The sequence below is a fragment of the Apis mellifera genome, linkage group LG11 (assembly GCF_003254395.2).
Source record: "Apis mellifera strain DH4 linkage group LG11, Amel_HAv3.1, whole genome shotgun sequence".
In the NCBI taxonomy this organism is placed as follows: Eukaryota; Metazoa; Arthropoda; class Insecta; order Hymenoptera; family Apidae; genus Apis; species Apis mellifera.
In genome coordinates this window covers 461,554-475,923 of record NC_037648.1, presented here as the reverse complement: position 1 = coordinate 475,923, position 14,370 = coordinate 461,554, and the positions used below count along the sequence as shown (strand labels likewise).

At 32.5% G+C, this 14,370-nt stretch overlaps 1 protein-coding gene across 7 annotated transcripts in view; it reads left to right on the top strand.

Annotated features, from left to right (window-relative positions):
- The window catches only part of LOC413310 (F-actin-monooxygenase Mical), a 48,982-nt gene extending 36,152 nt beyond the window's left edge, over window positions 1-12,830 (top strand). For 2 of the 7 annotated variants that reach the window (XM_026443952.1, XM_026443949.1), the window contains 15 exons: window positions 28-149; window positions 219-425; window positions 918-1,077; window positions 1,160-1,323; window positions 1,402-1,604; window positions 1,708-1,889; window positions 1,964-2,088; window positions 5,433-8,903; window positions 9,026-9,055; window positions 10,062-10,206; window positions 10,311-10,458; window positions 10,546-10,655; window positions 10,754-10,927; window positions 11,043-11,157; window positions 12,449-12,830. In XM_026443952.1, coding sequence (XP_026299737.1) covers window positions 28-149; window positions 219-425; window positions 918-1,077; window positions 1,160-1,323; window positions 1,402-1,604; window positions 1,708-1,889; window positions 1,964-2,088; window positions 5,433-8,903; window positions 9,026-9,055; window positions 10,062-10,206; window positions 10,311-10,458; window positions 10,546-10,655; window positions 10,754-10,927; window positions 11,043-11,157; window positions 12,449-12,545 — 5,453 coding nt within the window. In that variant the 3' untranslated portion in view covers window positions 12,546-12,830. Of the gene's footprint in view, window positions 1-27; window positions 150-197; window positions 426-917; window positions 1,078-1,159; window positions 1,324-1,401; window positions 1,605-1,707; window positions 1,890-1,963; window positions 2,089-5,432; window positions 8,904-9,025; window positions 9,195-10,061; window positions 10,207-10,310; window positions 10,459-10,545; window positions 10,656-10,753; window positions 10,928-11,042; window positions 11,158-12,448 lie in introns of those variants that run through there. The other 5 variants (XM_026443951.1, XM_006557442.3, XM_026443950.1 and 2 more) reach the window with 4 other exon arrangements.
- Window positions 12,831-14,370: the final 1,540 nt, after the last annotated feature.

Here is a 14,370-nt window from a genome sequence, read left to right as displayed (position 1 = left end):
TTAAATTTAAATCGCCTTTAATTGAAGGTAAAATTGAGAAGACCGATTGGAACGTGAAGGAAATCGAGAAGAAAATCGAGGAGAATAAGATGGGCCGTTTGGTTCGACACGACAAGGTAGAACGGGTGCCGAAATGGAGTCGAGAACAGGTTGGCATGAGAATGATTAAGCAGTACCCGATAATCAATCTTTTTCAGATGTGTATATGCTTCATTCAGTTTTTAGCTCGACAAATCAAGATGGAGAAGAAGGGGCGTGATCAAAGGGAGACAGATAGTAAGTACGCTGATATTGACAATACCCTGAAGAATATTGACAGGAAGATCAAAGAGGGTAATGTGCTCGGGTACAATAAAGTCTCGGCAATGGCCGAACAATTTTCGAATAAAAGTCAGGACTTGGCGGAGCCCAAGATGCAGAAATCGGTAAATACGATATTCTAAAATCTCTCAAATACTGGAGGATATAGTCAGCAGGATATTCGGAATTCTTTGTGACGTTTATCGTGTATTGTATCTTTTTCGTACTTCTTTCAACAGAGGCGAGTCATACCCATGTATTTGTAAATTATATATATACACATTTTTTTTTAGCCTTTTACAGGGTAATAAATATATATTTTGTTATATTTGATATTGTATAACAAGTACATTTACGTTTATCCTTACTAAACTAAAAATATCATATCGAATTTGATTTGAACTAAAATTGTGTTGATTATCCTAAGTTGAATCCTTTTTACGTCGATAAATGTATATTTTTTAACTGTTGTATCCTTGTGATGTATTAATAACATGTTGTGTTGCGAATATATTTTAATAAAAAAACGATACAATTGCTGACTAAAGATTCTTTTTGTATTAAAAATTTTAATCTAATAATCATTACTTTGTTTCTCTGTAATTTTCTTTTTATAGAATGCCAAGCCCACGATAACGTTACCTGCTCAAGGAGGTTCAGAAACTTGTCATTTTTGTAACAAAAGGGTTTATCTAATGGAGAGACTTAGCGCCGAAGGAAAATTTTTCCATCGAGGATGTTTTCGTTGCGAATATTGCTCCACCTCGTTGAGAATAGGTTTCTTGTTTCTGTTCATCTTTTTAAAATTATAAACATGTGAAAAGCTTTTTGTACAATTATTATTTCTTCGATCCTACAGGAAACCATACGTTCGATCGGGATAAAAATGGAGGACGATTTTATTGTACGCAACATTTTGGTTTCTCGGGAACGTTGAAAACTCGGGTGGAAAAGAAGAAAATGACGACGTTGAACAAGGAAAATATACCTGCGACCTCCGTAAATCTGAAAACTCCCGAGAAAGTAAAGATTCTTCGAAATTCGATTCTTCTGTACGTTCGATTAAAGACGATGTAAAAAAAAAAAAAAATAATATTTCAGGGAAAGATATCTTTGGAGGGCGTGGTTGGCCTCGATTTACTTGATCGCGGGCAAACGCCCGAGAGAATAGAATTCGAAAATTTGGCGGGAATATCGGACGCGGAAGAAGCCCAAAGTCAAATGGACGAAGACGAATGGACGGATAGGAATTTCGGAGCTTCCACTGCAGAAATGGGATCCAGTGATGACATTTCTGATATGAGGTAATAGAATTGTATAAAATCATCATCGTACATTTGTCAATGTGACGTTAAAATAGAGAAATATAAGAAAGGATAAGTTTTCAAATGAATGTTCTGGCAACAGCGATTCGGATGATGATAACGAAGTGTACGAAGAGGCGATAGATCAACCCTTGACAACCGAAGGGACTCTTGAACTTGCGAAAAATTGGACGCTACGATATTCCCATCCCCATGCCGCAATGGGACAATCTGACACGGGAAGCAACGAATACGAAGATTCCAGCGACGAGTATACGAACGAAGGTAGGACCGTTGTTACCATATTTATATCCTTGTGTCGAGGAATATTGATTAACATTTCATATTTCTTAATCTAGACGATGAGAGTACAACTGCCACGGAAGATGAGGACGACATACGAGCCCGGGAGCTTAGAAAGCAAGAAGTTTGGTTGAAGAATCCCACACGTAGCTCCGATACGGACAGCGGTTCAGAAACGGAGGTGAAAATTTCTCAAGATTCTGTAGATAATATTATTCAAGAATCTCTTATACTTCCTGTACAAATTTCTAATTTAATGTCGCCCCAAGAGTTATACGTGAATGATAGTGATGTTGATCAAGATATCGGTGCGGAAGATATGCAAAAGTCGCCTGATAAAATACTGATGATTGATGATGACACGTTGGTAGGAAATATAGATCAAGGAGTAACAAATGACGTAAAGTTTGGTAATGAGGAGGATACGTATCGAGACAAAGCATGTGGAAGCTTAATTCCTCTATCTGATTCCCCTAATTTAACGTTGGACAATAGAGAAAGTAATATCTTAAATTCAGATTCATTTTCGATTCTTTCCAATCCCGTACAAAATAATTCCAATAATATAAATCGTGATAATATAGATGAATCTATCTCGGAATATGAAAGTTTAGTGGATGAAAGTGGTCTTCCAAATCAAAAGATTCAAAAAGAGTCCTTAAGTAAAAATAATCAGGTTTCTACATTCAATGATATTATTAGTAACACATCAAATAATAATATAATTTCTCTTAATGAAAGCTTAGATAAAGTAAATAATATTGACAATGAATTAACTGAAATAATTATTCATAATGAAACAAATGATAAAGTAATGCCTGGCTTAGATATCACCCTTTCAGAAACAAATAATAAAACCAAACTGCAAACAGCGTTTGCAGGAATTATGCTTCCAGATGCTATACCATTTTCTCAGGCTAGTTACGATAATACAATCCGGCCTAATACCGAAGAAATTGTAAGCTTCAAGGAGAAATTACCAGACCTGATCACTTCTTCTCCAAACTGTAGTAGAGAATCGTCGCCATCTTCTTTGTCTGAAATTTATAAATCGACTGGAACGCTGTACGATGAAACGTTGATATCGGATAAAATGACGGCAGAAGAAACTGAGATTTATGATTCGGATAGCACGAGAAATTATAGAGAATCTACGAATGACGATAAATTGAAATTATTGGTAAGGAAACGAATTCCAATAGTAACTGTTACCTCGCCATCTCCAACGAATGAAAAATCGTTGGAAGAAGCGTTTGAAACTGCTAAATTAACGGTACCTAAAGAAATACCGTGTAACCAAACTATTCAATCCGATGGAAATAGTTCGTTTGATAAATTAAAACGAGATTTGAAGCAGAGAAAAGCGAGGAATAAAATTCCAGTTGGTGAACTTCGACCGTTATCCACTGAAAACGCTCGGGAAAAAATGAATATATATTTCACAAATGAAAAGAATCCAAAGCCGAAAAAAGATCAGAATGTTGTATTTCCTAGAAAAGAAACATCGCCCAATGTTAAAGTTATCGAATTGGACGTTAAGCCAAAATTATCTAATAAAGTCGAAACTAAAGATATAATGAAATATTTTCAAAAAGCGAAGCCCGAATTTTCGGAAAAATCGAATTATAAACTTGAAAATCAAAGCAATGGATCAAGTGAAATTGATAAAGAATTCGAAGAAATAAAACAACGAAACGAGGAAATATTTTCCATCGATGTCGAAGACATTGAATCTAAATTGCATTTAAACGTGCTGCCTATGAGATTAAAAGTGGAAAGTATAGATGAACAGTCGAACGTAGAAAAATGTGAACTTGAAAGAAATTGTGTGAATAAAGAAAATGTAGATTCAAACAACTTCTCACAGAATGAATTACGAGAAAAGAGATCAAATGATATGAATGTAGAACAAACTCCATTATCCGTAAAACGGATCAACAACATTTTGAATACTAAATCAGAAAAAGATGCGACAATTAATTTCACTCCTAATGAATTACCATTAACGAATGACATTTCAGAAATGAAGTTATACCAACGAAAAACAGATAACGCTCATTCTATTACCGATAATAATGCAAAAGCGACATTATCAACACCACAACTTGTTGATGTTATTAAAACTAATAAAAATATTTTGCACGCAAGCGACGATACTTTAAACATGAGAAAAAATGTTGCTGATAAAACTGCATTGTATAAAAATTCTAAATCTTCCTCCGAATTAACATTACCCGTTGAACAAATCACCAAAGTTAAAATTGTTGAACAGAATATCGAGGTACCAAAACGTGTGACCAAAACGAATACAAATAATAATAATTTAATTCTATCAAATGAAATTCCAAAAAAACCAGAAAGAAAGCACGGATCTTCTTTAAGTTCCAACGTACAAAATGTTCCTAATGTTCCAGTAAGAAGAAAATTTTTAAAGCAAAAGGCAAATGTCACACCTCCTTTCGAAGAATCTACCAATAACGTGCAATTAAATTCCACTAAGATTAACGAAAGGTTGATTAACGAAGGTAGTAATAACGTAAGAAAGAATAATAGCTTGAAATATTCAACTGAAACGTCAGACAGTAACAGTGAAATAGACACGACATTTAACAATACGTTGAACAATGTTACCGATAAACATTCTCAAGTCGCAAAGTCTCTTCCATTGATAAGCTCAAATCAGCGTGAATCTACGAAATCTATATCTTTCAAGAATGATCGAACAAAGAAAGATAAATGTATAGTGTCTTAGCATATATAACTGTAATAATCGACATAAAAACATATACGAGTGCATACGATGAACAAATTTTCAAACATGATTAATGTATATCTTTCCAATAATATGTTTTTTCAATTTTATGAATTTACATTTTAGGGAAATTGTGTGAGATATGTTAATAAAGTAAAACCAAAAAAAAAAAAAAAATATTGATAATATTTGGCTGATGGTATATATCTTTTTAAAAATAGACCCATAAAGCCATTGGAAAAAAAAGGTAAAGCACTTTTTTGTACGAATGGAGTGAATTCTTGAACTAATTCTAAATTAACAGTGACTCAAATTGATTAATTGTTTGTGTTTGGTTTATTTAGTGTTCATGCTAAAAACTGCAACTTTTTTTACCAATTTTGTATTAATTTTAAAATTACCACCAGCCAATACTTTATTAAGAATCTCACTCTCTCTCTCTCTCTCTCTCTTTCTCTCTCTCATATTAAACAAATTTATATATGATAGTGATCACAGTATAGAATATTGGGCGAATATTGGTAAATAATAATATACTTAAAAAAGAAAACACACCATAAAAATTCTAATAATATTTCCAATTACATGAAAGCACATATTAAAAAAACTTTGCTTCAACACTACAAAACACCCTCTCTTGCATCATGTTCTTCACCACTAATCGTTTCACTAATACACTAAACAAAACTTCTCGTTTCTTCTTTTTTCTTATATAACATTTCAACGTTTCCCAATGGTATCTTCGTGTTTCTAATCTTTGCACGATTCGACAGGTCGCCTCTGATGAAGGCACGTCTGAGGAAAGCGAGGAGAACTCGGCCACGGAAATATCGACAGACTCGGAATTCGAGCACGATGGCGCAACGCCCACCCAGCACGAGATTCCACAGATCACGATCAACGACGCGTACGTGCGCAAGACCAGAGGAAATTACGTTGAACCGAAAAGAGTTCAAGTGAAGAGTAAAGTGATATCGTCGATCAACAACGGTAATCCGAGGCAGGAGAGAGATGTAGACACTGCGAGGTCGCAGTTAAAAATGGATCGCGACATAAATCCTTCTCGTGTTGAGAGAGAGAGCAAGCCGAATTTATCAGGATTCAACAACGCAGCTCCGTTGATAAACCCTCGCAAAGGGGATTACCTGTTGAACCGTACCCACTCCACCGAGGGTATCGCGTCCAAGCTGTCCTTGGAGTTGAAGAAGAAGTATTTGCTGGGCGGTTCAGCTTTCGGCGGTTCCGTCATGAAATCTGGCTCGGCCTCGAACGTGGACACCCAACTGAGAAATTTCACCGACGCCATATCTCAACACCAAAAACTGTTGAACCCCGCCCCGGAGCCAAGCCCTACCATGCAAGCGTTCCTTCAAGGAACCAGCAAATTGCGCTCGAATAACGCCCAACTTTCCCCCATATCGCCCACCGCCGCCATATTCTCCTCCTCGAAACCGTACATCGCCGCTCGATCCTCCCAGAATTTGCTGAACAACAACAATCCGATTTACAAGTCGGCAATCCTGCCCGAAATATCGAAGACCCAGCTGCCGGACCTGGTGAAGGAGTCCAGCATATTGAAATCCAAAACCACTCCCAATATCGTGTGCGGCGAGTCGAAGAGCGCGGTGGAGGAGGCTGGGAAGGAGGTTCTGAAAAACTCTGAAACGTTGGAGAATGCGGAAAATAATTTCGCCGCGAGCGTGGATGAGACGAACGGCTTTCGACCGAGGAGCCCGTTGCACGAAACCTCCATCATCGTGCCCCAGGTCGACTGGGGTAAAAGCGCGGAGGAGAGGAAGGAGGCTGCAAGCACGGGAGACTCGGAGATAGACAGCGATTCTCTGTCGTCAGGGGAAGAGGAGGAAGAAGCGCCGCCTGTTACGAATCTGTCCCCTCCTCGTTTACAAATTCACAGCACGGACGGAGATCTGTTGTTGGACGAAGAAGCAGAAAGGTGTAAGGATTTCGACGACGGCCAGTCGTTCGAGCCCGACTCCATAGAGTGTTCGTTCCTTCAGGAGCAGAAAATGTTGCAAAATAACAACATCTCTGCTCCTTGCTCGAACAACGAAACCTCGATGGAGTTGGAGCTGGTGAAGAACGAAATCGAGCAGTTGGAGCTGCAGGACGAGGGGAAGAAGAGCAATTGCAGCACCCCAACGTCGATAACGTCAGCCGTCTCGAACAAGCACGACGATTCCGAGGAGAACGACGTGACGACGGCGGCTCTCACCGAGACCGAGTTCTCGGAGTGGGCCCGTGACGGTGAGGTTTTGGTCTCGGACGATCTACGAGACGTTGAATTCAACATTAACCCGGAATTCGTAACCACGAGAAGAAAGAACGTATCGAGGATGGCAGGCCATGCTCCGATCACGATAGCCAAAGAAGAAGATCTGACGGACGTGGAGCTGGACTCGTCCAGGTTGGAGAAACAGTTGGACGTTCCTGTTAACGATACCTCGAAACTCTTGGCGAATGGTGAAAATATAGATTTCATGGACACGGATAACGAGTCGTTGTTGGACGACAGTTTGCAGGATGCTTCTAACACGGTGATGCTGAAAAATAGGGGATACGTAGAGTTTGTTAACGTTAAAAGCGGCTCGACGCAAGATAGATTAATCGTGGCTGACGCTCCTATCGCGAGATTGGAGGTGGAAAATGATGATTCGGAGGGAGAAGAGGTTTACTACGACAAGAAGAACGTGATAGAGATAAATCCAATCACCATGGACGATGTTATGAACAAGTTAAATGTGAACAAGGACAGTGAGAACAACGACGCCAAGATTTCGGATACGGGGATAAAGTCAAGTTCCGTTCAACAAAAAGATCGATCCGTCATCGTCGAGGCGGTGAACAAAGAATTATTTCAATCGATGGAGGAGGATAGTTTGCTGATCGTTGAGCCTGCCGAGGACACGACCACCAGCGAGGTAGTCACTATTCTCGCCAGCCCCGTGAATCCACAAGTATCTATGATCGCAGCCCAGACCGAGAAACAAACGGAAGAAAAAGAGGAAGAAACGAAAACGTCGACCGATTTGAACAATCCCGATTATCTGGAGTACGTGAAGCGTCTGCAATCTAGGATTGCCGAATTTAGCAACGCCAAGGACTCCATAGACGTGAGGAAATCGAAAAGGAAGAACTCGAAAAGTTCGCTGCAGTCCCGCACGGCCGAGATGATGATAGCGGAAGAAATTAAGAATCAAGAAAGCACGATTAATACGAACAGTTTCAACTCGCCGGCAACCTCGAGAAAATTGGAAGAAATTACGAGAGAAAGGTTCAAGCAGAAAAACGTGATACAAGATTTATTGATGGATAAGGTAGAGGCTCATAAACAGAAATCGGCAGAGAAAAAGGCGAGGAGAGCTGCCAGAGCTTCGTCGTTCAATTCAACTTCTGCCTTATCCCCGATAAGACCCAGTAGTACGTTAGTTAATAAATTTGTACCTACGTCTATAGCAACGCCTGAAAACAGCCCTTTGCACGCTACCCCAATTGATGAAATTAAGCAGCCCGTGGAAATTAAGAAATCTTACGACACCCAGCAATTGCCTTGGAAATCAGAGACTGAGAAAGTCGTGAACGAGGAAAGTAGTAAAAATGATGTTCAATCTTCTGAAAATATCACATTGATCGAGATAGGTAATGAGACGGAGAACAACTTTAGAACGCCAATTGCGCCTCCGAGATTGAAACATGAAGAGGCGAAGAGGACAGCGGAAAAGGCAAGGCAAGATGCGAGAGAAAGGGCTAGATTGAAGAGCGACGAGGATCTGGGTCTAAGCCCGGAAGATAAAATCAAAGAGTTGAGAATGAAAGTGGCGCGAAGGCAACTTTCCATGGAAGAGAGGAAAACTAAAGAAGAAGCGCAGCCTGATGATCCTCGCGTAAGACTATATACTTATGGAGCAAACAAGACTGAATTAAAATTGCAAACGAGCAAAAGTACGGACAATATGAAAGCTGTAGCCGAGGCGATCAATTTCACCGGTTTATCTGCTGGAGCAAATGCAAAATCGATGGATGAATTGTTGCATGCTGATTCCCCAAAATCAAATAGCTCGATAATAAAAAGAGATAAGAAACAAAAAAGTAAAGATCCAGAAAGAAGAAAAAGTATCATTCAAGCAGTCTCAGATTTCTTCTTTAAAAAGGAATCTTCCCCTTCGCCGTCCAATCAAAAAGACAAATTATCTATGTTCCGTCTGACGTCAAAGACGAAAGGCAAAGTACGTATATCGTGTCTCTTCTTTTCTCCCCAATTTTTGCATTTTTTTTTTTTTTTTCTGTTGTATCAGCGTGAATACATTCTTGAGTATCTCTTGACTAATTGGATTCTGAAATGTTTCAGTTATGTAAATCGTATTCGGAAGGGTCAGATGTAAGCAACTCATAAGTCATTGATACTAATTTTTCCAGTATTAGCTTTCTTATGCCACTATTTGTATTCGCTATTGTATATCGTGCAGGTACTATGATTTTATTTTCGTTTGCCGCATTTTCTCGTCTGCTTTGAAGAGGTAACATATTGACTGGCATAAGTTACATTAAATTTCTTTTTTTTTTTTACTGTTTAAATCCTTATTACTGTAGTAATAACAATTTGTCCTATAAATAAGCATGTTTAAGTTCTATCACACATATAAATTGCCACTTCAGTATGTTCGTTTTTTTTCTTTTTTTTTTTTTTTTAGTGTGTAACTTTAATTAATTCGTTTCTAATACATATGTCCCAAAAATGTGGGAATACCGATTAATCGGAAATTCCTGAAGTAATTTCAAGCAATATTTTCCTTTGCAAAAACAACACTGGCTTCTCCTCTTCCACCCTATCTTTATCGCCATCTTCTTCTCTCTTTTATCAATTTCCTCTCCTTTACCTCTCCATCTTCACAAAACTGTAATGAAAATTTCTGCAAAGGAAAATATTGCTTGAAATTATTTTAAGAATCTTTAGTTAACCGATGTTCTCGATATTTTTAAGACATTCTTTATTTTATAATACATATATGTATAGATATTAAGAAAATATTGTTGGAAAGTAGATGGATGAGTAGTATATTTGATCTTTCTAATTTCATATTAAATTTCAACAATGTATAAATTCAACCGCTAATTTTCCAATTAATTTATTAAATTATTAAATAATTATTATTCACTATATTTAGGTAGACTAATATATTTATATATTATGTATATTGTAATTGCATCTTCACTTAATTTCGATATAAGCTTAATCAATGTATTTCAATAGTTACAGATTTTATTATAATTTTTCTCTTCAATATTAAAATTAATTATATTAATTTAAGAAATGAAATATTTGTTTGTATTTATCGAGCATTATTGTCAAGGAAAACATTATTACAATATATTTTCTTTTTCAGCTTGATAAAGTCTTATCACCGAAAATGAACGCTAGACCAAAAAGTGTTTGCGAAGGTATGCTCACAAGAAACTTTTTAAATGAAAATCCGCCGCCAATTCCACCGCCACCCCTTATTTATACCATTCCTACTACACAAATCTCAGGTATTGATAAAATATAATTAAATTATTGTAACATGAAAATACATGAAAATAAAAATTGTAAAATATAAAAGTTTATATTTTATATTTCATTTTATTTTCAACAGATGATAGTTTATCAGATGATGACACAAAAACAACAGCAGTATCGACATCATGCATACATAAAGCCACAATAACAGAAGGTTCATGTAATAGTATTTCACGTAAAACGAAAACTACGAAACGAATAGCTAGACAAGCACAATTGAAAAGGTATATAAAAAAGAAATTAAATTTCATTTTGTATTATAAAATAATTCAATAATTTTATAATATAAAAAAATTAAAAATATTCCAAAGATTGCGTATGGCTCAAGAAATACAAAGAAAATTAGAAGAAACAGAAGTTAAACAAAGAGAATTGGAAAGTAGAGGTGTTAGCGTTGAAAAAGCTCTTCGTGGAGAAGGTGGTAAGAATCTATAAATTATTATACATTATATGATATATATATTATATTATAAAGAAATTTTTTCGAATGCTTAAATAAAATATATCTATAATATTTAGAATGCTCCGATCGAGAAGAAGCAGATTTACTCAGAGAGTGGTTTGACCTTATGAAAGAACGTACAGAATTGCGTCGATATGAAAAAGAGCTTTTAGTACGTGCTCAAGAGGTTCAACTTGAAGATCGCCATGAAAGATTGCAACAAGAATTACGTGAACGCTTAGCTGATGATGGTTAATATTTTATTATATATTAATATTTAAATATTTAACAGTGATTATTTAATATTACATAATATTATTAATAAAAAAATTTTTAAAAAAATAAAAATATATTTAAATTTTACAGATAATAAAAAGACCAGTGCCGATGTGAAAAAGGAAGGAGAAATTTTAACAGAAATGTTGGAAATAGTCGCAAAACGGGATTCGCTTATTGCACTTTTAGAAGAAGAGCGACAAAGGTGGTGTAGATCTACATGCCAAACATTAACTCCTTTTTCGACACGTACAGTTTGTTTTTCGCACGTACCTAGTTTCTTTACACCTCATTTGAACAATACATCTTCTGTGCTCACTTTGATAGTCATTTTAATTACATATGTATTTTTAACTAATTTAATACAATTGTTCATTAATTTTTGTAATGAATCACTAACACTTTTTAAATCTTGATTATTTTTTTTTTTTTTTTTAACTTTCTTAATTATATAGATGATGTTAAATTTCGCGCATTTTTATCTTAAAATATTAAAAAGCATTTAGCTTTTATAATATTTCTATTTAATTTTAAATATTTTTTTTTATATAACTTTATAGATTAAAGTTATAAATAGTACTTATAATGCATTTGTTATATAATTTTTTTCAACTTAAAGTAGTTAATATTTATTTTATTCAAATATATTAAATATATATTTAATAATGATTATTATACAGTTTCTTCCATTCACTTTTTGCAATGCATGTCAAGTATAAGCATCATGTCATAAAAAACTATTTTTACAATATATATATATATATATATTTACAGTTTTTATAATCTGTATTGTAATTTAGTTGCATGCTATTCATATACATAATTTTTTTTTGTTTTCTGCTATAAATATTTTTTATATATTATGATAAAGTGATACATACATGGCTGTATTATTATAAGAATGAAGACATTTTGATTGTATTTAAAATTATATCTGGTCATGTATAGGGTTAAAAATCGTATTAGCATTATAAAAATTATAGAAATGTAACTATGCTGATATATGTTGTTAACTTTTAAAATATTTTTTGATGGATACTTTGAAAAAAATAAAATATATTATTTTATGTGTTTATGGTAATTATTTCCTAAACACATATCGCTTTTAACATAAATAATATGTAAGAATCAAGAATCCCATAGAGACAGTTTTTTAAAATAATAATTATTTTTAAATGAATTTTTATAAAAGAATGGAAGTATATTGTATATTTCTATAAGAAATTCTTAAAAGAATTGGAGATTAAAAAATAGGTTTTCTATTAGAAAATAAGATATATTAACGATCTGATAACGAATAATAAATTTATTTGCACATAAAAATTTTTTAATAGATATATTTTAATATGTATATTTATTTCTATTATGTATATATATTTCTTTTGTTTTATATCAATCAATATAATTTTTTATTTGCACGAGACAAAAAAATATTGTGATTGCATATTTAAATTTTATTATATTTAATAGTTAATGGAAGCATACTTTTCTTTTAGGTATCAAGACGAAGATCGTGACCTTGAAGCTCAAATGTTGGCCAAAGGCCTCAGATTAACGCCAATAAAAAAATGTGGTCCTAAGTATTCAGTTTAATAGGAATCACATTATTGTACATATACTCCATTCTATATATCCATTGATAAATTTTACTAAATAAGTAAATTAATTATAATGTAAATAAGAAGTAAATCTCATAAGAATCAATTTGATCTTACAAAGATCAAAACTAAAATTTTATGTTATTTTTTTTTTTTTATGTATTGAAACAAATTCATTTGCAATATTGTCTTTCATTGTATATGTGCAAATCTCACATATTTTAAAAAATTACAGATCAATTAATTATTTTATTTTAGATTCGATTTTTACAGATTATTGTGTAATATAATATTCATTTTGAGTATATATATATATATATATATTATGTGCATTTTTAAGAAATTTCATTCATTTGTAGTATATACTTTTTATCTATTGTACATCATATATTTTTTAAATTGTCAGAACAAATATGGAATTGTATTATAAATGAATTTCAATTCTTGTTGCTAACATTAAAGGTAAGATAAAATAAATATTATTGCACATCTGTTGTGCAAATTGTACAGAAAATTGTAATATGACAGTAATGGATTTGAAAAAAATTTTATGAATACATATATATTTTATCATTACAAAATATTGATCATAATTATAATAATATTGTCACAAGAAACATTCTGCCTTTATTCAAATATGTAAATTAATCAAAATATGATTATTATACATATATTTGATTATTACAAATATAAAATGTTGTACTTTGTGATTCTAATATAATATTTAAACAAGTGATAATAGTAAATATAATTTTGCATTATTAGTAATGTGCATTGCAATATATACACATGTACATTCACATAATTTAAATAAGATGTATAAATCTATTTTTATGTTTACAAAGAGACTGGCAAACGAAATGTATAAACAATTATAAAATTTAAATAAGCCATAAACATGTAAAGTTTTGTATGAAATATAAAATGGACATATATTTACAATTAGAAAATAATATTGAAATCAGCCTTAAATTTCCTTGATATATATATTTAACACATAATATAAGTTATTCACATTGAAATTAATTTTTCAGATATTTAAACAAGAATTTAAAATATAAAAATATCTAATAATAATATTATAAAAAAAATATAAAATAATATAAAGTATTAATTTATAAAATAATGAAAAATATGATTAAAAAAAAAAATAAAGAAAATTCTAATTATTACTATCATTTATATAAATTAATAAACATAAAAAAATAATAAATTTTTAAGTATTCTAAATTGCTATTTTATTAAATAAAATATTTTATTTTTATTAAATAAAAATATTTTTACAAAAAGCCTGAAGGCCGATAATTGTTCTAATTATAGAAATTCCATTCGAAATGATTATACAATAATTAGCAATCATGTCTAAAAATGTGGAATTGTATAACTTGTATAAACAAAAAAAAATTATACAAATAATAATAATAAACTGAAAATATATGTGTTTAGTTAATATTTTGTAAAAATCTTTGTAAATTTATAGAATTTATAATTCTATCTAAAACTTTGTGTAAGAAAACAAATAATAATGTAATTTATTTATTAAAATTTAAAATATAATTACAGAAACACTATAAAAAAAATATATGAAAAAACAATTTAAATAATATATGTAATTATTAATTAAATAAATTATACATATAATTATTTAATTTGTTTATGTCATAATTTTATATTAAAAAACTCATTACATACTTTTTTTCATGCTATAACTTATAGAATAATATATACATAATGTAATCTTAATACAATCTCTATTGGAAAAAAAAAATTAATATGTACAATATTTACAATTAAAAAATCTTATTTTATTATAATAAAAT